At 39.8% G+C, this 24,763-nt stretch overlaps 1 protein-coding gene across 4 annotated transcripts in view; it reads left to right on the top strand.

Moving 5' to 3' along the window:
- Positions 1–24,763, top strand: part of cntnap5l (contactin associated protein family member 5 like) — an 81,459-nt gene that overhangs the window by 24,783 nt on the left and 31,913 nt on the right. For all 4 annotated transcript variants that reach the window (XR_013795951.1, XM_079598131.1, XM_079598132.1 and 1 more), the window contains exons 2-3: positions 7,728–7,838; positions 11,535–11,728. Coding sequence is in view for 3 of the 4 variants with exons in the window: in XM_079598131.1 (XP_079454257.1) it covers positions 7,728–7,838; positions 11,535–11,728 (305 nt within the window). In the remaining variant the exon portion in view is untranslated. The remainder of the gene's footprint in view (positions 1–7,727; positions 7,839–11,534; positions 11,729–24,763) is intronic.

Here is a 24,763-nt window from a genome sequence, read left to right on the forward strand (position 1 = left end):
CCAGCTAACCACCGCCGGAGCCAAAATCGCTCTGCACAAAGGTCAGTGGTGTCAGACTAAAGTCAATTACGTCGGCCTCCTTATTGGAAAAAACGGCATAGAACCACAATCCAGTCGGATTCAGGCCGTCCAAACCATCAAGCCTCCCACCAACGTCTCGGAGCTGAGAAGCTTCCTGGGGGTATGCAATTATTCCCGGCAGTTCATTGAACATTACTCAGACATTGCCAGACCTCTAACAGCTTTGCTGAAAAAGGACACCCCTTTCATCTGGTCCACAGCTCAAGAACATGCTATGACCGAACTGAAAAGACATTTGTGCTCAGCCCCATGCCTCGCCTACCCTGACCCGCAAAAGGAATTCTTCCTGGAGGCTGGATTCTCTGCTCAATGTCTAAGTGCTGGCCTTTACCAACGCCATGACCAAGACAAGAAGGTGGTCGCATATGCCAGTAAGACACTTCTTCCCCCAGAATGCAAATTCTCAGACTGTGAAAAAGCTCTGCTCTGCACCGTGTGGGCCATCCAGCGTTTTTCCAACTACATTGGTGCCCAGAAAGTTATCATAGAGACTTGCCACCAGCCTGTTATGTTCCTCAACAGCCAACGCATCCGTGATGGCGTGGTGACCAACTCACGCATCGCCACCTGGTTAATGGCTCTTCAAGGAAGAAATGTTGAGGCTCGCTATGCACAGAAACACAAGTCTGCGCTGGGCGATGGCCTGGCAGCCTGCCAAAACTGCTCTGACAACTCGCCTGCTGCTATGATGGACACACCGGAGCCAACACAGCCCCCACTGACCTGCCACAGGTACTTTGATGAGAATGCGTGTCAAGGCATGACCACAGCTTATGTCGATGGGTGCTCCTACAACCATCAGGGCACCCTGCAAGCAGGTGCAGGAGTTCTGTTTGTCAACAACCAGCCGTGTCCCCCGCAAAGTTTCCAGCTAGGCCCTCAGTCGTCTCAGTACGCCGAAGTGGCCGCCATCCTCATCACTTTGCAAATCGCAGCGGCCCATGACATCAAAGAACTTCTCATTTGCACAGACTCTAATTATACCAGACTCAGTTTTGTGTGCCATCTCCCAACCTGGCAACGAAATGGGTTCAAGACAGCTAACAACAAACCTGTAAAACACCAACACCTGTTTCAAGCATGTGACAACATCACGACCACACACAATGTGACAGTGTACTGGAAGAAGGTGAAAGGTCATTCCAAGCTGCCTGGTAAAGACAAAGACTTTAATGACCGCACTGACGCTTTAGCAAAAGCAGGTGCTCTGCACGGCGACCCATGGTCTCCTCCTGCCACCACACCTCTCCCAGATGTGGCAGTGATAACTCGCAGCCAGCGGCTCACACCTAATCCAGCTCCAGCCTCACAACTGCTGTCGCTAACTCCGCAAGTCTCCAACAATGACATTGCTGACATGCAGGCCTCTGACACGGCCGTAAAGACAATTCTTGACCTCCTCTCTGACCCCGCCAGCCACCCTATCGCTGATTCAGCCCTCAATGCTGACTCTGACCTGAGACACTTGTACAACTCTAGACACATGCTGCGTGTGCGTGACAACATCTTGTGGTTTGCACCCGACGACACCACTACGCCACGGCTCGTGGTCCCGCGTTGCAACCAGGGGGTAATGCTGATGTACGCACACAACAATCCATGTGCGGGCCATCACGGCACCAGAGCCACGTATGACACGTTGAAGACAGTGGCATACTGGCCAGGCATGCAGCAAGATGTGGCAGAGTATGTCAGAGAGTGTCTGGTTTGCTGTCAGTTCCAACCATCAAACCCAAATCACAGGGCCCCACTACAGCGTAGAGGTGTCACGTTCCCGTGGTCAGACCTCCAAATCGACTGGGTAGGTCCCTTACCCAGATCAACAAGGGGGAACAAGTACTTTCTCACTGTCATATGTCAGTTCACCAAGTGGGTAGAGTGTCTTCCCGCACCGAACGACACAGCCCAAACCACGGCATTCCTCCTCATGAACCACATCTTCTCACGGTTCGGGTTGCCACTGAGAGTCAACTCTGACAGGGGTACCCACTTCACTGCTGAGATCATGCAAAAGATCTGGAGATGCCTGGGGGTACAAGCCAAACTGCATATTTCCCGACATCCGATCAGCTCAGGCCAGGTTGAGAATTCCAACAAGACGGTGGTCAGCATGTTGAAAAAGTATGTGTCCACTAACCAAAAGGATTGGGACATTAAAATTCCCCTTGTTTTGATGGCCATTCGGGCAACCCCACAAGCATCAACACGGGTGTCCCCGTTTGAACTCATGACTGGAAGGCTAATGACCCTGCCATTACATCTGCTGTACCAGCCGGGGGACTCCAACCTCGTCACAGCCTACACCACCTCCCAATACCTGGAAGGTTTGCACGAGCATTTGAAAAAGACTTTTGCTTTTGCCCAACAACATCTGCAACACAGTGCTGAGGGCCAGAAAGCTTATTATGACAGGAAGGCATCACACCAGGAACTCGAGGTGGGCGACAAGGTCCTGTATTACAACTTCGCTCTTCCAACTCAAAGACTGTCAAAAAAGTTCTTGCCACGCTGGACAGGACCCCATGAAATTGTGAACAAACTTTCCCCTGTTGCTTACCAGATCAAGCTGAATCGGGGACAGAAAGAACCTGTTCTCAAATGGGTCCACCGCAATCAGATCAAAAGATATGCGGCCACTAGCAGAATCAGACAGGGAGGGGCCAATGCGAACTGAAACAGCTGCCACCTGCGAAGAAATGAAAAAAACTGTCCCTCCATCCTGGGACAGCCCCGCTGACATCTGCCTTCTCTCTCTCTCCCCCCTTTCCTCCACACCTCTCCTACTCTCTCTGCCTGTAACAGAAATGCTGCTGCTGCTGATCGCAATCCTGTGGGCCCAGTCAACCGAAGGCCAGCCGCCTTCCGACGTCATCTCTCCAGGACCGGCTTCTGGAATCGTGTTGAGGGAACAACCTGGGCTTCTGATCACCAACTGCCGTACCCACACCCAGAAGGTGTACGTGCGACTCGACCCCCGAAACGTCTACCGTGCACATTCCCCCAGCGGAGTGAGCCAATACAGTTTCGCCGGGGCCCGATGGACCGAGACTGCCCTCCACCACGCCGAAGCCGACATCGAACACATGCTAAGCCAGCTCGAGAAGATGACTGTCACCCAAGCAGAGCTAAGTGGCCACGGCCGCCGTTCCAAACGGTTCCTCGGAGCGCTGCTCGGAGCCGCTGCTGCGGTTGGGACACTGTTCAACATCGGAATGTCAAGTGTCAACACCGTCAACATCGCCACTGTGAAACGCCAGGTGGCCGAGATCCGGACGGAACTCCCACAGTTGAAAGAACAGCTCACCATCCAAAGCGCATCCTTACAGACCATAGGGAAGACCCTGAGAGGAACAGTGACCATCCTTAACACCCACAGCGTCCTGCTGAACCAGACGGTGAACTCCATGAAGCAGCTGTTCACTGTTTTTCAAAATGACTTTTCCCAAACGCAGTTAGTCACGGCACTCATGAATGACATGCTCCGGGAGGTAAGCTCCTCCATAGACAATTTGGCCATGGGTAGGATTCCCCCATACCTGGTACCCTTAAGCCTTGTTCAAACCGTGTTGGCATCCGCCATCACCACACCTGCAGATCCCTTACAAGTCCACCTTGCCTACTCTCTGGGTAGTGCTATTCCACTCTACATCGACCCAGCACAACGAGAGATGGGTTTCTTACTGAACCTGCCGATCATCGAGTCAAGCCGGATTTACAGACTCAAAGACATTGTAAATGTGGGCTTTTGGCAGAGCAACACCCGGTTCCGGGTGCAGACTCCCGAGGTGGTGGCGTATCACGACAGCAACCCACAGCTCTACCTCGCTCCTAATCTCCACATGTGTACGCTCACCAAAGACATCCACTACCTCTGCCCTAGCAAACCTTTCCTTCGAGACAACACTGATGGAATCTGTGGTCTTCAACAGTTGGCGGGAGATACCCGCTGCCCAGCCGATGCCACGCATCGTAGCCAGGTCACCGAGACGCAAGCCGAAATCGTCGGCGACCGCTGGCTCGTCAACACGCCAGCTCGGACTGCAACCCTGACCTACGATCAACATGACACCGCCACACGGGTTGCCCTGCTAAACCAGAGCATGTGGATCCAAGTCCCTCGAGGAGCCATCCTCCACCTCGATGATCTGGCCTTATACCATCTCCCAAGTGAAGAATACCAGTCGGAACTTGAACTCCCATCCTTCTTCAAGGACCAAAACTTCACCCTCGATCCCGCACTGGAACAGTGGATTGAACAGAAAGGGGGACAACTTATTGACATTGCTCCACTGGACTCCGCCCTTCAAGCTTTGTCCCAAATGCCCATCCTGGACACTTCACCTGTCGTCCAAACCTGGACCGCGGCTGACACCGCAATCTGCCTCTCTGCCGTCATAGGCCAAACCATCTCCATGATCGTGGCCTTTATTCTGTACAGACGCCTCAACCAGATGCAAAGCACCACTGCTCGACTCTGCCAAGCGGTGGCCGTAAGGTTCCGTCGCACTCCTCAGAAAGACGACAACCCGGCAGAGACTGCCTCCAACCTCATCGAGCTGATTACTCAGCCTTAAACGCCACCTGCCTCAGTCAACCTCAAAAGTTTCCACCTGACATCTGACCATTGTGATAATCGTTGTTCGACAAACGTCCATCCGATGAACATTCCCGAACAAAAGGGGGACTGTAGCACCATCGCCAGATGTTGATAGATAAGGCATACATGTTCTATTTTGTTGACTTATTGCAGGACTAAAAGGTTTCTTGACATTTTGCTAAACTCAGACGAAACACAGGTTTTGTGATTTACTGCATTCCATAGTGTCTTCCCTTCTTTTTCAACACATTAACGTTTGCTGAAAGCTTTTAGCTGATTCTGTGCGTAGATAAGAGCATACATCCCGGGGTTCTTTAATTTAATTATCGCGTCTGTTTTATTTCACAGGGACGCCCGCAGTGAGATTTCCTTTCATGTATTGTTATAAGCCGAACACGCAAACATGTTTTACACCCCAGGAGGTCAAACAGGTCACACACGTATCTCGCCCGTCTCACACACACACGCCCGGTGGGGGCAACAGCAGACACACACACGCACATAATTCTAATAGTGAGAAAAACGTTGTTTTGTGAGAATGCAACATTCTGTTTGAAACGGCGATTAACAAGCATGCAGAATCTGACGTAGAATGCGCTTTTGCCGGATTAAAACAACCAATAGAAACGCATAATACCTAAAAATCATTATAGTTCCCTTTTTCATTATCTAAACTCTAGCATATTTGGTATGGTCACAAATCAGGAAATTAGACGAATTCGAATCTGTTTTGAGAAACAAGTTATTATGCATTATGAAACATTTATTGAAGTGTAGAATAATGTCAGAATAAAACTCCGGGCCTCCCCACGCGCTGAATAGGCGTGACGTTCAGACAAAGGAAATCTTGGCGCCACAAAATTCCCACTCGTGATTGGCTCCCAGACTCAGAATGGGCGTGCTCCGGTTTCATTCATATTTTGGAGACGAGCCAAAGTTAGTTAGTTCTTTCTCTAGTTCTTCACTTCCGCTCTTCAATTCTAGTTTTCCACTCTAGTCTCCAAACTCTAGTCTAACGGCTAGGTTCGCTAACTCATAGCTTTAACTTAGCTTCAGAGAGCCTTGCTCTCCGTTTACTTTCCGTTTCTAAGACTAAGTCTTTATTTTTATACAAGTTTAAAGCTACTTCCTTGATCCAGCGTTTTAACGAACGAAAGCTTAGCGTTTCCACCCTGCGTCAAAACGACCACGCACGCAACCCGGAAGCCCGCGAGATTCCAAAGGAACAGCGCACGCACCAGACGACTTTCCAACGACAACACAGTAGGCTAATTCTGAATCTGATCTTGAAACAAAGCTAGTTAAGGTTGTCTGAGAAATCCTCCGGTCTCTTGATTATTGAAAAGTATTCCTTAAACTGTGTACTCTCTCTCTCTCTCTCTCATACCTCACTCTCTCTCTCTCTCTCTCTCTCTCCATCTCTTGGGGAATCCCGTGTTTATATATATACACGCTACTTAATCGTTTTATAATCATTTGTTTTGTTTATGCATATTGTTATACTCTTGATCGTGTAACCTACGTACTTTTAAATTGTCTTTTATTAAACTTCATTGTAATCTTCGTCTGAAGTTGTGTTTTATGAATCCACAATCTGAAATCCCTGAAAATTAGATTTTCTATGCTACCTTGTTAAAAACGCTCTACCATACTTTTAAACATTGCATAGTTTAAATATTTCCGATCTGATCTCTTGAAGAGTAAATTGTATCCATTATGGCCAGATGGATGTGATTGTACTTGCCAAGAGCTAAACGGATCGAAGTGTCGAGGTAAATATTATTATGTATACGCATTAGTGGTTAAAATCGTAATTCCAAGTACGACTGATTAAAATCATTCCCCTTTCCTGTATGAATTAGTATCACGAGTAAATCGGATGCATATTCATATCGGTTCAAGGCGGTACAAGCCCATATTTAGAACCATTTTATAGCGTATGCAAATAATATTCATCAAAACCATGATTATTTAATTTCCCATTTGAGTGCTAATTTCCCCAATTTATACTCAAAGTCAATATTACTACAGTACAATAATCTTATCTTTGGTATGGTCTCGCATAAACTTCCTGGGCATTGAGTCTTTGTCCGTGCAGAAGCAGTTAGTGTGCTTGATGGTTGGTTGCATGATTATCTGTAATGTGTGTACGGTGATATATACAGAAGCAGTTTGCAATCGGTTGTACATTCTTTAAAAGCCTCCTGGACTGATGGCCACAGAAATGTTTTCTTCAGTCTCTCATCCAAACTGAAAAGGGTCCTGACCTTTATCAAATGGGTATTCTTGCCAACCACAAAAAATTTAAAATACTAAAATTACCACTGCTGTAACGAACTGACAAGATTTGAATGAACACTCTGATTCAACTTGTGCTGTCACATATATACTGTACCCGATAATACAATTTCTCTTCTCGGAACCTTCCTTTTTTTTTTTTTTTTTGACTCCTATTATAATACTCATAATCTCGGGTGAGAATAAAATTTCTGACAACCCAGACACTTTCAAACATGAAACATGTTGAAGTGCTTTCTTAAAAAAAAATAGGCTGGGTTCAGTGACAAACCAGCACTGGCAATTCAGTCGGATGAAAGGCAGACTACATGTAACAGCTTGCAAGACTCAAGACTTTAGTTAACTCTCACAAACTGGCCGTCTCTACGGAGAACAGATGTCTTTACATCACACCTGGCACAATTAAACTACACCACTACAATTAAAAGAGTTTTTTTTGTTTCAAATTCGAACCCCATTAATGAGCTGAAATTCTCTTTTTAGTAAATTGTGTCCAATAAAACAAAAGGTTTTGAGTTAATATTTAGTGCATGCAAAAACAATACTTTTGAAATCATGTAATAAAATTGAAAGTCATATAATATTAAACATTTTAACTAATGAATTATATAATACAATAAAATCAAAATCAGATGATAATATTTATGTAATTGAACAAACCCTTAACTGTTTTCCATTTCAAATAAAGAACTAAAGACAAAAGTTTCTTTTGTTTGGTTTTAACGCAACTTTTCATTCTATTTTTATCCAGATTACTGTGAAGAGCCACTGATGACATCACTACCCCCAACTTCCTTCCAGAACTCATCAAAGTTTTCTGACAGGAGGTCACCACACTATTCTAAACTCAACAGAAGAGATGGTATGTGCTCCCGTCTTCATGTTTTCTTGCCCTCTTTGTATCAAATAACATCCGGTTGTCTGTGTTTATGTGACTAGAGAATTAAGCAGAAGGGAAATTTGTCCTTGTCAGGAAAACTGTTGACGTAAAGCTTTTTCTTTGTATGAATACCTAACGTAATGCGATTTAGCTTCCACAAACATTGCAAAAAAGTATTAGAAGACTTTGTACTTTCATTGGAGGGAATATAACGTCATCCATGAGCAGAACTGATGTGAAAAGTTCTGGTGATTAGCTGTACCTGAAGCAAGATTTGATTTGATTTCTTAAGTGTGACAACACAGAAAATGTAAGACCACTCAAAATGTAAGACTCAAAGGAAGCAAAAGGAACTGAAAGAAGTTTAGAAACTTGTTCTTATGGTAATCAAATTTCACTTGTAAAGGGTGTAATAAATATAAATTTAATAATTTATGTACTTATCCGTTTCATTGTGAGTGCAGTGCACTTGCAGAGAGGCTCCGCCCACACACTCTCCTAATTGGCTGTGATTTTGATTGATTGTGTCACTTCTTGTAGTCGTGTTATATCTGGGGGTCTGCTTAAGGCAAGTTCACACTACAGACTACTTTGCACGCGATAACAACCCGACCTGTCGGCGAGCTCAACGATTTGCAAATCGGGCTTAAATCGGGCTTAAATCGGGCTTAAATCGGGCTTAAAATCCTGTAGTGTGAACTAGGCATTAGGACACGGTGTAAGATTTTCCTTACATGAAAGTGAAGTGAAAGTGAAAGGAAAGTTTAGCCAAAATGAATATTCTGTCATCACCCTCAAGTCATTTTTTCTTCTATGATACATCAAATATGATATTTTGATTTGAGATCTATCTCAAAAAAGTGGGTTTTTAGACACAGAAAAGCCAGTCCTAATTGAAAAAAGTGGAACATGGCATGGCACATGGAAAATGGAACAACATAAGGGTGAGTAAATGATGATTTTATTTGTGGGTGAACTATATCCCTTTTCATCAGAAATGCCGGTGGATTCGGGTTTCGAGAACAACAACAGCCCCAAAACCCATCGGGAATCAAACCCAGAAGGAGTATAATGGCTGCTCATGATTTGCTTAATGATCCTAACACTCACAGGCAAAGAATTTTGCCAGACTGAGCTTTGGCAAAGCACGAGGTATAACAAGAGGACTGTATAAATTCTGACTAAGGAAACGTGTTGTGGTTTTTACTTCAGGGAGGTGAAGAGCAGTTTGATTAATGCAACCTAACAATCAGCAGCTGATTACAGTCTGAAGAAGCACTTGAGAAAACTCCCCAGCCAATTAGGCAGTTAAGCATAGACATGCCAGAAAACCCAGCTTATGTTGAGACCCTTTGAGAGCGTTGTTTTGTGCATTGACCTCATGGGCCAAACACACTCCAAGAATTTCCTTATGATGCTTGGTGGCACTCGCAAATGATCACAATACCAAACTTGGTAGTAGATTCGTAACTTTTTGGATTAACAGTGTCTTCCAGCGGTAATAAGTGGGGCTACGATATGGCGGCTTGCCCGTGTCACCCCCAAGGCATTTCTTTTTCTCATCATGCCTCTTTCTTAGTAACAGCAGGAGGTTTTCTTTCACTGTGAGACAGAGACAGGCAGCCCGTTCCCAGTCACTGCCAGCCTGATCCAAACGTGTGCAGACACCAAATGTTATCTTTAGATCTATCCATCTAATTATTATCTGTCTCTGATTGTCATTAGAATACAAGGTCTGTAAGTTGTCATTTATGTCTGTGCCTGTTATTTATGTCAGGTTGGAAATTATTTAATAAATTAAACAAACCACCCATGCTAAAAATATATTTTTCTGGATGCACATACTAAAATAATCTTATCTGCCTTCTTATGGAGCCAACAGTAAAATCCAACAAGCTCAGAGTGTTCACGCTGACCTTGTGTGAAAATCTTTAAAGATGATATGTACCTAGTCACTGAACAGCACTGTTGAAGCATTTATTATCCAACCATCTTGTTCTGATTTGCCCCGAGGCAACCCTGTCACACCTGACCTTGAGGGTTTCCTTTATCCGCACCTGCTTTATGTCCTCTTTTAAAGCAACTTGGGCTAGAGGCGTGCAATATTGACACAAATGATGAACAATAATCATAATTAAGCAATATTTTGCTCAGTGGTTTTGTGCTGTTACCTTGACTGGTTTATGCGTGTCATGGACAGCTGACTCCCGAAGCCTTTCATATTCTACATATTCTGTGCAGTGAATAATTCACATCATAATAGAAATAAACTTTTCCACTTTAATGCAATATTTGACCCATTAAACCGATTTCCAGGGGACTTTTACCTTTATAGTGTAATTATTTTATTACTTTTTTAGACGGATGCTTAATATTTGATGCCAAATTCTTAAATTTAATCAATAAATTAAATTAAAATAATAAGACCAATCATAAGTTCCCAATCAAATTAAATCTGTATCCATATTTGCGCTGCAGAAGTGGCACAGAAGCTGTATCTGAAGTGGCATTTACACAGACTTTTTAATGCATTTACATTTTAATGCAAAATACATCCATTTTTAAGTGGATTGAATGCATTTACAACTGCTTAAATAGAAAAATAAAACAATACTTTAAATATGAAACTAGGCAGTAGGTGGCGGCAAGTTGTCTTAATGAGTGGAGTCAAGTCATTGAATCATTCACATTCAGTTTATTGAAACAACACATTCAAACTATTTGTTCAAACAGCAGATTCATTCTATCATTGAATCATTCATTAAACTGATCCATTCAAAACACTGATTTTTTTTTTTTCAGTGTTGCTGTGTGTTTCTTGGCAACACAAATCAGTTGTGCTGTGGTTTAATTAGACCATTTTTGTTGACAATATCGTGTCTTAACTGTAACTCAAAATAATAACGTTAAAACAATAATTATGATATTTTTGTAGCCTAGACAATGCATATCGAACGACATAACAAGCAAATTTCTTTGGCAGATTCAGATCTTTACAGGCTGCACTTTTTTTTGCAAATATTTGCATTCGATATCATGGGCAGTGTTCTTTATTGTTGTTCCAAGGTGTGTGTCATTTCTTTGCTATCATGCCACTTGCAGAAATCAAACACGACTCCTTTATATACCGCTTGCTTGATTTATAGATTGTACTCTCTGCCAGCATTCTTCCTGCAGGTACTGTTTGCCGAATTCTGGCAAAATAAAAAGAAAAGGAGGTGGGTACTCAGTACGTCTGCGTGGGTGGACAAATATTTCCAAGAATTCTGTGAAGTGTGTGAGACCTGCTTTTATTTTTACTCTGTTTTGAACAAGAGATGCAGAAAATCATGCAACTAGAAAAACTAAAGTAAGAAATGCAAGTGTAGATGCTGTATAATTTTCAAATTGCCTTTTTTAACCGCAGTAATATTATACTGCTCTGAGGTCTGTCAACTCTCCTCTAGGGATTGTCGATTTCTATCTCAAAAAGAAAGAGACTGAGCCACAAAACTACTGGAACAAATTTAATTCATTTTTTCTCTGACCACTAAGCTTTAGTCCTGTCAGCATGATGAACAGGAGAATGAAATCTTAGTGAGTGCTTGAATTGTGGGGGGAAAATATGCTTAAACTCTATTTCTTTCCTCTGCACTTTTTTTCTTCTTCAAATCACTGGCTCTTGATCTGTCCCTGTAGGTGATGGGGGTTGGTCTCCGAATGGAGTAGACCAACAACCTTGGCTTCAGCTGGACCTACGGGACAGGTTGAAAGTCACATCTATTGCTACCCAGGGTCGCTGGGGCAGCTCTGACTGGGTGGCCCGCTACCAGCTACAGTATAGTGACTCTGGACGAACCTGGAGACCATACAGACAAGAGGATGTGATATGGGTGAGTCTAGCTAATCTCTGGAACATATGCATCTTGAGTGATTGCCAGACATTATTATGCATTGTTTGAATAATGGGACACCAATGATGACAAGAAATATAACCATAGCAACCATAACTAAATAGAAGAGACTCTGGTTGTCAAACGTACCGGTACCAGTTGGTACTAAAAACAAATTGACGGTATCAACATTCCTGCAGTATCTGGAATATTCGTACCTGCTGATAGACGCTGCTCTTGTTTGTTTGTTTGAGCGCTCTCTGAGCGTCAAAGGTTTATATTTACAGCATTTCTTTATAAGCATTGTAGCCCATCACAATCATATCTGTTGAGGATGTGAACAGTGTCAGTCAGCAAGTTAGTCAGAATCTGCTTAACACACCGCTGAAATCGAAAGCACGCTCGCGAATCCTTTCATTATGACCAAAAAAAGTACAAACACAATGTAAATAAGAGATTAATTGTACAAGTAAGAGTTTTCACTAGAAGGCAGCATTCAGTGAACTTGCGCTTTAGATATTGAGTACCGGTACATAAACAACAAAATGCTGATAACTCACAAAAAAACAGTTTATTGAAATAACCCGCCGCCTGGTTTACATGCCTACTGATAACCCAGCAACGCAAGTAAGCCGCGTTTACAAGACTTTATTTATTCATTTCCCAGTAGTGATGTCAAAATGTATTCCATTTGTTATGTCTGTTGTGATGTTAAATAAAGCATTAAAACTGAAGAGTGTTCCAACCTGTCAACGGGAAACTTACGGACTCATATTATCCTCTCATGCAGTGATAGATTCAGCATTTTAACTGTGGCACTTCTGCACAAGATGAGAATTTTTTTTTTATAATTTCTTGGATCAGGAAAGAGTTTATTAGTAGTTGTTAGTTGAGATATTTCCTCATCCCCCACACGAAACGCTCGCTCTTTGGATGCGTTTAATTCTGCAGTAAGGGTACTTTCCTGACAAATTTTACATATGCGCGCAACGCACTTCAATAAACCGACAGAACGCAGGTTAATGGTTTTACATGCCGGGATAATTCAGGGTGAAGGGCCAAACATATAGTTTATGCTTAAGCTGTTTGTGACTTTACTCCAATAAAGGAAAACTGGTTTACGCGTTTATGACCACATGCATTGTCGGCTTATTAAACATAATTGGCAATTGCTTTCTTTTTATTACCCATTCACAATCTGAATACAATTTTTGTTTTCCATGCTGCTAAGTCCACTGCAGCATGACTTTTCTGGGTTGAAAACCATATTTAAATGCACAATTGAATCGAAAACCTGCTATGATTGACAGTGATAACAAACGGACGAGACAAAACCGGACACAATTTTTTAAAGTACTTAACTCTCTGCTCTGGTACCAAAAGCGGTATATAGAACAATGACATTTTACTGGTATTGTTACAGACTACTGAAATTCTGGTTACACTTTATTTTACAGTACATGTTGCTTAGTGTACTTACAGTAGTTACCCCAAGAAAGTACTGGTAATATAAGGTACCTTCATGGGTCAGGTATAGGGATAGGTTCAGGGTTAGTACCTAGTTATAACCCAGTTATTGTAATTGCTATAATAAGTAAATAGTATGTACATGCGGAACAGGACTGTAAAATAAAGTGCTACCGAATTTTTGTACCTTGACAACCCTAGAAGAGCTTGACACACTCATAAATACTGTTTTCAGTGAAGAAAATATTTAGCATGTGCTTTTTATTCGTAGCTATAGAAAGTGTATTCTCTGCAGTGTTATTTTAGCATTATGTACTATCATAGTATATATTATTTTGAAATACTTTTATTTTGATCATCCACTTTAGACATCTGACTAACTATAACTAACTCAGAGTAATATTTGACTGTAGTAGACTGTTAGGTTAGGTGTTAGGTTTCATATTAGTAGAATAAGTTGCAACATTACTTATAGTCAGTAGAATGTCTTAATGTTTTGATGGGGACCATCAAAATAAAGTGTTAGCCAATATTAAGCAGATCAGTCTACTAATAATCTAATGAGAGTTAGTTGATGTTTAGTTGTAAAGTTACTTATAGTTAGTAGAATGTTTAAAGTGGACCATTAAAATAGTGTTAAGCTTATTTTTATTTTCAGCTTCCGTTTTGTTAAAATTTTAGCTGTTTTTTAACTTAATAGTGGAAAAAATGCACACAAAACTTTTTCTCTTTTTTTTTGCAATATTTCTATTTAGCTTTATTTTTATTTCAGGTTTAGTAATTTTGTACTTCTACTTATTTTTTTCAGTTAGTTGCCAGGCCACCATTTATAATTTTCGTTTAAGTAACGATAGTAACACTGATTCTCTGTAGTGCCACCTTGACTTCTGCTTATGGGCATAATAATGCAAGACCATGATCATTGCTACTAACCAATTCATGTGTTGAGTTGTTGATCATTGCTACTTACCAATTCATGGGTCACCTGCAAACTTTATTTTAAGTTTTAGTCTTTTACTCCATTTGATTGTCAAATATTCCAGCCTACATTTTGACTCAAATTACATGGATCTGAATGGCATGTTTGTGGCATTGATGCAAGACGCAATGAAGCACAAGGCAGTATGATGAACTGCATTCAGTGATGGAATTTTGTTTGGAATATGTTGATAAATTATTCTCCCTGTCTGAGATCAATAAAACACACTCTGGGTCACTTAAGACCTGTCAGTGCATGCGGCACATACAAATGATTCATTAGACTATGTTAATTAATCCTGCAGTTCTCTAGTGGCTTGTTTTGGTGAAGTGATTTTCCACAGAGAAGACATTTAAATGGATCTGATCTCCATCTTACATTGAGTTCCATCCTCTTATTTTGAGTACATTTCACTTTCCTTCAGTCTAAAAAAGAAAGTGCATGTTAAATTTCCCAGAAATGTCAATCAATTTTGTGTTGCTTTTCTTCTGAACTGATGAGAGGGAATATACTTATGAAGGAATTCCAAGTATCCAGAGTCCACTGTGAAAACGCTGGTGACACATTGAATTGAACATTAATTATCCTGAAGGACATCTTGCTAATTTGCTTAATTATTTTAGATTTTTAATTAATAAGATGGATATTTGTCCACTGGGAAGACATAATATTAATTTGAGATGGAATACATTTTTGTGCAACAATGTTGAGAGACGTGCACATCTGATACCTGTCATACCTGTGACTTCTATTATGAATAACAGTTGGTTGAACAAGTTTCAGCATGGAAATACAAAAGGAATCCATTTGTTCAGCCTCCAGCCTAACCAGCAGGTTTATTTTCACCTTGAAATACCAAGTCTGTCACCAACCGAGATGGTGTGGCCAAAAGGAGATGCATGCGAAAGGAGAAACTGAGCTTGTTGGGCACACACTGGCAATAGGACCTTGAATTTTGCTTGTTTACCCATTCAGAGGAGGAAACCATCTCACAGAGGTGCCAGTCTGTGCCAAGGTGAGCTGCCATGCCAGCTGAAGCAGATGCCAGTGAGCCAGACCGACAGAATCCGATGCCATCTGTTTAACGCCAAAATACAGTCATCCACTTTGACTAAACCGAAACACGCTGCCCATTAGATAAGGGTCTTCTCATCGCTACTGCCCACCAGCTACTAGCTGTTAATCATGGTAAACATGTGAGTCAGTGAGTCAATATAAATCCAAATGGTGTGATTTCTGCCTCTTACATGGTATTTATGAAGCCATTCTGACTGTGCATTTGTGCGTTAATGATTTTGGATTGTTAATGTACAATCTGTATGGCTACACGCAAAGTATGACACCTTTTTGAAAAATAATTATCTATTGGCACGGAAGGGTTGAGGCTAATGGATGGAAGAGAACAGGAAATTACAGCGGTGATTCTGCAAAGAGAAAATTTGTCAGGATTCATTCTTTTGTCATGATTTCTGAAATGCTGCTGTGCCAGTTTTTTTTTTTTTGTATGAAGTTTTCTTTTTTTGCTCAGCTAACCCTCTCTCTCTCTTTCCCACCATCTATGTGAGAGCTTTCTGTGGCCTGGAGTACAGCTGAGGTTTTATTCCTGCTGGCACAAAGCATTTTATTCTCACCACAGCATGAAGGTGGTGCGATTTGACAATTAAATCCTACATTAGCCACCATCCCCTCTACCTGCCTCACCTGCCTTTTCAACAGCTGTACAGTACCTTTCACTCCTTTACTTTGCTTTCATCTATATCTATACCTGACTTTTGCCTCCTGTGTGCATGTGAGAGAGAAGAAAGCAATTGAGAACCATTATAAAGGCATCCACAATCCAAGCAAAGAACTAGAGTGAGTGGGTTTCGTGGAGTATTGATGAATAGTAAATTTTATTACTTATGTGTACAGAACCGAGCTGATGTTCTGACAAAACGGGTGTGCACACGTATAATTTTTTTCTTAGCCTCGCTTTAATGTTAATGTTAATCAATCTAGGTTTTTTTTCTTTTCTTTGAGAAGCAGCATACACCTGTGAAAACCATGTAAGGGCCTTCCGCAGACACTACCATTCAAAATTAATCAAGAAATTAATATGTATTCAGCAAGGATGCGTTAATTTGATCAAAAGTAACAGTAAAGGCATTTATAATTAGGATATAGAAAATATTTATATTTGAAATAAATGCTTTTGAACTTTCTATTCATTTAAGATTCCTGCAAAAAAATATATAACAGATACCACAAAAATATTACGCTGCCGGCTGTTTACATTTTTTTATAATTATAAGAACTATTTGAGCACCAAATCAGCATAGTAAAATAATTTATGAAGGATGAAATTATTTTAGATTTTAAACGTAATATTTCACAGTATTTTACTGTTTTTATTGTATTTTTGATCAAATTAATGTATTATTAGTGCGCTTTAGAGGCTTTTGAAAACAAAATCTTACTGACCCCAAACTTTTGAATAGGGATGCACCAAAATGTCGGCCACCCAAAACTAGCGCCCGAAAATGTCATTTTCGTTTTTTGGCCGAAAGAAAACATGCTGCCCCTTCCCTCCGTGTTAAGCGATCAGGTTTTACTCTGACGCAGCATGTTTTGTAACTTTGCGAGCTGCTCCGCTTCCAAAGATGTACAACTTCAAAGTGACTACTAACTGTCCCGCTGCACGTTCTTCTCAGTCGCTCACGGCCCAAACACTCCACTAATGTACCGTTCACCCTCACCGGAAAAGCAACGTCTGCTTACAAAAACATGCCGACATGAGTGTGTATAGCCGTGCTGAGCAACACTGGTAAAATGACACTACTCCCTGCTATCTGCTCACATGCTCTGATAATAATAGCTTTGTAGGACTACTTTATTTTGATAATTGGTCAAACAATAAATCTGTTACATTTGATTATGTTGCGTCGAACTGAATAAAGAATAATATATTGATATATTGATATTAGTTTAGTATAGGCCTTTTTTCTGTCTAATTTTTGTGTGTTCATTTAAAGGTGTGGTATAATGGCCCCATCAGTAAAAGTCTTTGATGTCCCCAGAGTGTGTATGTGAAGTTTTAGCTCAAAATACCCCACAGATAATGTTTTACAGCATGTTAAAACTGTCCCTTTTTGAGGGTCGGTAAAAACGTGTGGTTTTGTGTGTGTCCCTTTAAATGCAAATGAGCTGCTGCTCCCGGCACAGAGGGCGGAGCTTCAAGTGTGTGTGTGTGTGTGTGTGTGTGTGTGTGTGTGTGTGTGTGTGTGTGTGTGTGTGTGTGTGTGTGTGTGTGTGTGTGTGTGTGTGTGTGTGTGTGTGTGTGTGTGTGTGTGTGTGTGTGTGTGTGTGTGTGTGTGTGTGTGTGTGTGTGCGCGCGCGCTGCTGATACCTTTCCCACTACTGTGGTGTGTCACTGTAATGAGGCATGACGTGAAGCAGCGTGACAATACAGGAAACCACATCCACTCCATATCTAAATTCAGTCTCCTCCTCAGTCTTTAAGTGCACACACAAAGACATACGCACTACATGAGACAACGGCCGAGATATTACTCTCCAGCTTCTCCCTGCTCTAATGGTCATGTTCAGGCAGGAGAGACTGAAGTGACTGTTTGATGGCCATATTCTGTGCACAGCAGCAGCCAGACGTAAACACCGCTCTGCCCGGCGCACTGTATGTTTGGGCACGCAAGACAAAATGATTCAGTCCGATGCAGAGGCAATACCTGATACGTTCCAGTCCAATATTGTGGAACACAATTTACCGCCTCATTGTCCCGGTGCATGCAGACCTAGTTTGATTGTTTTTCCTGGCAAGGTGGCACTACATATGTTTGCCTGTTGATATGAACTGCTTCATATTATTATTTAAATGTGTACAAAAACATAAGTGCACACAAATGTATGAATAGATCAGTGATGTGCAATTTCAGTCCTGGAGGGTCAAATGCTGTGTCTCATGACAATGCTTTTGTTGCCATGTTCAAACAACTGTTCAAGAAATGATGTCTCTTTTATAACAAGCACACGTATACACACTTGCTTAATATATATCATTTTTGACTATAGGTGTCACTGTGGCAGTTCAGATTGTGATGGGGCATCCCTGTGCACGCTTTGCACGCTGTCTAGGCGATATAATAATTCATATAATATATTCAGAATTTGAATAAAACTTGTGTTTTTCATGCATTGCATGATAAGCTTCAATACATAGGCCCGTCCACATATAAATGCGGGATTCACTCTCAAAATTGCGATGACTGATAGTAATAATAACCATATAGCAAAGGACGAGACAAAAATTTCCCTCAATAATAATTTCTGCACTCTCTGTGATTTGATTCTGGAACTGGCCCTGGTCCAAACGCAGGATTTTGCTGCATTAGGTAAGGGAATTGTTATTTATTATTTGTATTGGCTGCCATGCCAAACCATGCATACAGTATGCTTGCTTTTCTGTTCAAATTAACAGTGGTTTGTGAATGTAGGCATTTTAATAACAAATAATTTGTCTGGAGCGTTTATGCGGGGACATGTAGGTTGTTGAGACACGTAACTTGTCTTGAAACTATTTAATTGAAATCTATAACACTTTGATAATAGCCTAATAAAAATAATTGAATGCATTAATAAGAAAACGAGCCAACGATTGATTATCGTCAAAGACATCAGCTATCGGCAATATCTCCGACTATCGTTGATCTACTATATTATTTTCTATCAACACAACCCTATTATTTACAAGCGGGAAACTATGAATTCCATATGATACTCAAGTTTGGCCGTTGTAAGGGGTGTGTTGATTTGAAACATGGTGAAAAAACTGACACATATTCTGATTTCAAGTTAGTCAGTTAGAGTCAGAAATATAACATGGACTTAGCGTAAATTTTAAAAAAGAATTATATTGTGAAGAATAAACCCAAATAATCTGAATTCACTTTTGTAGACATGGTATCAAAACTGAATATTTTTGTTATGTAAAGTGAACCCTGAAATGTGATTAACTTCACACTTGTTGTCCACAAGCTGTTCTGTACAGTATGCCTTCATAATGATTCAAATACAGCATATAAAGTTAAAATAACTAGGAAATGTGCACTTGAGACAGCATAAACTTGTTGTGCAGGAATAGATGTACAATTTGTATATTTGATCAGGATGCAAATAAATGAATAGCTTATTAAAATGACAGATATATTCAATATGTTTTATTGCAACTTTAGTGTCCTTTTAAAGCTGTGTCGAAAATGTTTTAATATGTCAGGAAAGGTTAGCGAGTATTCTTGTTTGTTAGCCTGTTAATGTTTAGAATTTATTAATTTACCAGAAACTTTAATCCAAAGTGACGTACAAATGAGAATAATACATGTGTATGTGTTTAATCTAGTTAACCTCTATCTGATTGTTAGCTACAGAGGGACAGCAAGAGAACAGGACCAAGACAAATTAAGATTCATGTCAGCAGACAGCAACTTTAATCTACTGTATCCCATTCATTACATTGTCTAAGGAATATTCACTTATACTAGATACATCAAGAGATGTACCCATTTTATGTAGTGGTGTCTATTTAAATAAAAACAAATGGAATTTGATGCTTTTGTACTTGAACTTTTTTTCTTTTTTTTTGTCCTCAGTGTTCATTTAAACAGTGCAGCTGTGAGAGATATTACTGGTGGCAGTGTTTGCACTAGTCTAAATGAAAAGCATTTAGTTTGAATCAGCTTCTCTGTGAGGTACAAAGATGGAATGTTTAAAACGGATTGGCTGCTGAATGAGGAATTGCAGAACAGTATTTGCATTAGCAATCCGCTAATGTAGTTATAGAGGTTTTTTATTAAGTAAGCTCTCCAGATATCAAAGCAGCAGTAGCAGTGAAGAGGTCCGCTTTTAGGGTCATTTCTTTAAAACACTGTCTTTTAAAGCTACAAGCTACTAATTTACATTATTTTAACTTTTTTTGCAATTTGACATTTTTCAAAAAAGTAATTTGTGAAGTTATCTATCAGATGATATATTTAATTATTGTTTTTATTTGTAATTATTTTTTTGCAATAAAAGTATAAAATAATTTACACATGCATACATTTATTGAACGTCAATATATGAACAACTGCCTTTGACTAACTATCCTGTGAAATTATTAAAAAACAATATTTTAATACTTCGTATATCGCCACAAAAAATATTTGTTTTGCTCGGATTTTTTTTTTAAACGGTGGGTTTTAAATGAATTAATTCAAAGTGAATTAAAATTCCCATTCTTATGAGTTGCTTTTAGTTAATAACCCAGATTCAGAGGTCTATAGAGCTGGTCTATTGTGCACAAGTCACCTGTGTACACACACAAGTTCTGGTCCACTCACAAACAGACAAACTAACCAGGGGTGCGTTTCCCGTACAACTATATAGCTCACTGCTTAACTACCATAGTATGATGCATCGTTGGAGAAATCAACTAGCTCGTCACGACTGTTTCCCGAAACCATATGTCGCAAAGTATCGTTCAACCACGCTGGTTTATGACGTCTCGCACGTGGTGGACTAATAAATTATTTTAATTAATCTGTTTGAGATCGAATTAACGCTAGATTTTGTCATATAAGTTACAGACATGGCATCTGAAGACCATTTCTAATTTTTCTCAGTTATTTTGCTTTATTACCAGACTCAATATTTGGCTCGTTCTTACATAGTAGAGCACGTTCGCACATGCACAGTCTTCAAAAACGGTGTTTTAAATCTCTTGACAAACTAAAAGACGTAAATTACATTTGTATGTATTCTAAATAAATAACACGGGTTGTACTGAATGTCAGCTTGCTTATTTTGCTAAAGATAAGGATTTATTCAGTCTACATCTCATGTAAACTAGAAACTATGCTTCTAACCACAGCTCGAGAGCAGTCGTTCCAACCACACAAGTTTGCGATGCTGTTTGCGAACGTTCGTTGGAACGATGGTTTCGGGAAACACCAAATCGTTGAACTATGCTGATAACGACGGAACTTGCGACCATAGTTTACTAACGATGCTTTCGGGAAACGCACCCCAGGAACAGTTTTCTCTTTTTTTTTACTCCTATGCTATATCTTGCACCTCAGACCTGATTTCATTTTACCAGAAAATAATTCCACCAGAAATTATTTTAACTATAGTCTTAATGGTTTGTATTATAGTTATTTGGACAAAATTGCATGCTAATCATAAAACATGATGGAGAAATTTAAAGCAGGGAGGCATAAAAAGAGCACTTTATTTCCTGCTTAATGATTGTGTGTTGATTTATGGCTAGTTGATGTGGCTCCTGCTCCTTAGGGTTGTACATTATTTAGAAATACATCAAATGAAAACGATTTGCCAGTTCATTATTAGAAGAAATGCTCTGTTTGAAACTACAGAGGTCACCTTGTTGTCATTTTATGTAAAATGCAAAACCTATTTTGAAAATGTCAAATGCAAGAAAAACGCATTTATACTCTGACGATCTCTATAATTTAACGCTGTTTTAGAGTTGGTGTTGTCAGAGCCCTGGTGGTGGCAGATCCAGTTCTCGCGATTGGACAGAACTGCAGAGTTACTGTATTGTTAGGATTGCTTGTGCCTCTCATTGACTCCAGTTGTCACTTGTACGGTTTGGGCTTATTGCGATGTCTCTGAAATTGATTTCATCTGCCTCTCCACTGCTGGTTTGTGTTCACGTGATCCACGAAGTGTAAAGCCCTAGATGTGCACAAACCCACACATGTGTACGCATTCACACAAAATCAATATGTTTCATTTCAGAACTCTCTCTTATCTGTTCTTCTGTGCTTGGATTGGTCAAGAAGATTAACCGAGACTTTTTCAGCTCTGACTAAAATAATACTATTGAAAATGGTGTGGGGTAAAAAATGAAAGTCCCTTATCTTGTACAATAAAGATCAGCTGAATTTCACATAAAACAATACATAACAACATCCATGATGAGCTTCTGAGTAACATTTGAGTAATGGAATAAGGCACTTTTTTCAGGCGCAGTGGTTTGGAAGGAAATATATACATTTAAATGAAAAGTCTGCATTCTCTACATACATAAGTAGAATCTGTGGTAGTGGTGGTGGTATAGACTATTAAAATATGTATGAATGCAATTATTGATATTTTCAAATTGTGAACTGATTGTGAAGGTCAGAGCTGCTGTGTTGTGTTTTGTGCTTTAGCACTGATCTCTAAGACTTTTCATAATGTTTCTTTTTTTTCATTAAGCGCTTTGATGCCTTTGCTCTGCAAACTGCCCCACATAATAAGATTTCGGTGTCCATTTAAAATCAATGGCAATGACTGGAAGGAGCTTTAGCGTTAGCCATTAACAGCGGCTAATGTGGCAAGGAGGATTTATCACATTGTGACAGATTCTATTAAACCACTCTAAAAAGGTCAATCAGTTCAGAAACGTGTTTATAGATATTTTCTTGCAATCTTTCTTGTATGCTGCTCTGTCTCTGTCTGGCTCTAAAGTTGTTTGGCTACTCGACAGGTGTGGTCCAACATGTCTTTGTGTTCCCACAGAGCTGGAGGTGACCATGGAAAATATTGATTGTTGAGCTAAAGCCGCTAACGGCTTAATCAGATCATCTCACTGTTGTGAAGAATTTGTTTACTGAAAACGCTTTGGCTGCAACATGTTTCTGTAGGACTAGAAATGTTTTTTTGGAGTATTCAAATGGCAAAGAAGTCTGAATCGACCAAGATCACACACAACAACAATAAATCCAGAGTCCAGATAATAATTTTTAGCTCGAAAACTGCATCGCCTTCTCAACTTTCATCCCTCCTCTTTCAAACAAGGTTCGATAGATCAGAGTTAATTGACCTCCGAATTGAACTTTACAAGCGACACAAAATGTCAGCAGTACCTTTAAAATGCAAAATAATAATGATTATAATTAAAAAATCGATACTTGCCGTCTGTGTATTGACTCTATATTAGGATGAAAGAGTACACAGTGTTATACTATATTGATTAGCTTCCTCTCACTTTAGTTCAGAGCATTCAAATACCATCACATTGGCCAAATGAAGAAACAAGGAAGTTGCTTGACAACAAGTCAGTTATAAACCTAACCTTTATAAAAAAAGGTACATGGTCAACAATGCTTAACAATTTTTTTTTAATTTAACTTAAGATTACATGGATATTAATAGATTGATAGACATGTCCAAGTGGATACTTTGGGAGATGTTGATATCCAGGAAACTTGAGAACAATCTGTGGAGCATCTTGCGTAATACAAATTTAGAATGTTACTTTGAGAATTGTTTTTGTACTTCCTATTAAACAAGGCCTAAGGAATATAAAATTATATTTTATATAAAAAACCTTGATAGTCGCAGACAAATTAAGTACCATCATCATTTGAACAAAGTACCATCATCTTTTTAATAGGTTAATTCAAGGTTTAAGAATTTAATTTTAAGTTTCAGTGAGTGATGTTTACAGTGTGCAGCGTAGTGCTCTCTGCTTTGTGTATCTCACTAATGAATGTCTTTGAGAAGCTATTGTACCGGTCTCTGTCTCTTTCTTTCTTTCTCTCTCTTTACCTTTGCTGAATGAAAACACAAGCTAAGCCTATTGTTCAGTACAAGGATTAAACTCACTTGTAAATTAAGTTTTCCTGTCATTGTCCACTGGGGTGTTGGGGGAAGTTCAAAAAGCATTGAATTATTCCCCTTTTCTCTGAATAAATCATACATGGTGCATTGCTGAATTATGTATAGAACTTTTGCTTTGCACTGTTTTTTCATGCTTTGTCTCCCTTGTAAATTTCTGAGCACAAATGATATGATACTGTGGAAGTCATTACGAAAATATCTGAAGGTATGTCAAAAGTGGCCATCCACATTAAACCAATTTGTATACTGTAAAGGGGATCTGTCGTACGAGACTGTCTACATTAAACCATCATGTGTAGGTCATTCAGACACAATATGCCAGCCCAGTATGCAAAATTATATTAAACTGAGAAAGAGAGTACAGGACTGGCTTTTCCAGAGATTGAGGCTATTCTGAAAAGGTGACATTTGAATGCTATTCCTCTCAAAAACAAAAAGAACCAAACATGGCATAAACTCACTGTAAGGTTTAAACAATCGACCCAGAATTCTAATAATTCTCTCATTTGATGATCTCCAGGAGAATAATAATAATATTTCTGAGAATGGTTGCACTGTTATATTATCTAAATCATCATCATCCAGGCTTATTTTCCATTTTCCTCCCCATTTTCTTTGCATTTGACATTTTTTTTCTTCAATTGTTTTCTCACTAAATGAATGACTAATATCAAGTTCTAATATCAGCCTCAAAGACATCAGTTACATTGTACTTGCTTCTAATTAAGCATTAAAAAAAGAAATGTGAAAGAAATAGCTATATATTTATATCAGCTACGCTGACTGCTTTCACCTTTCCTGGCAAAATTATGACATTATTTTTATTTCTGTATTTTAATAATTAAAAGTAGATAATTAAATATATGCCTGTTGACTTGAAATTTTGAATGATATCCCACTAATTTACACCACACTACAGTCATGCTGGAAGC

Source organism: Phoxinus phoxinus (assembly GCF_949152265.1).
Source record: "Phoxinus phoxinus genome assembly, chromosome: 22".
In the NCBI taxonomy this organism is placed as follows: Eukaryota; Metazoa; Chordata; class Actinopteri; order Cypriniformes; family Leuciscidae; genus Phoxinus; species Phoxinus phoxinus.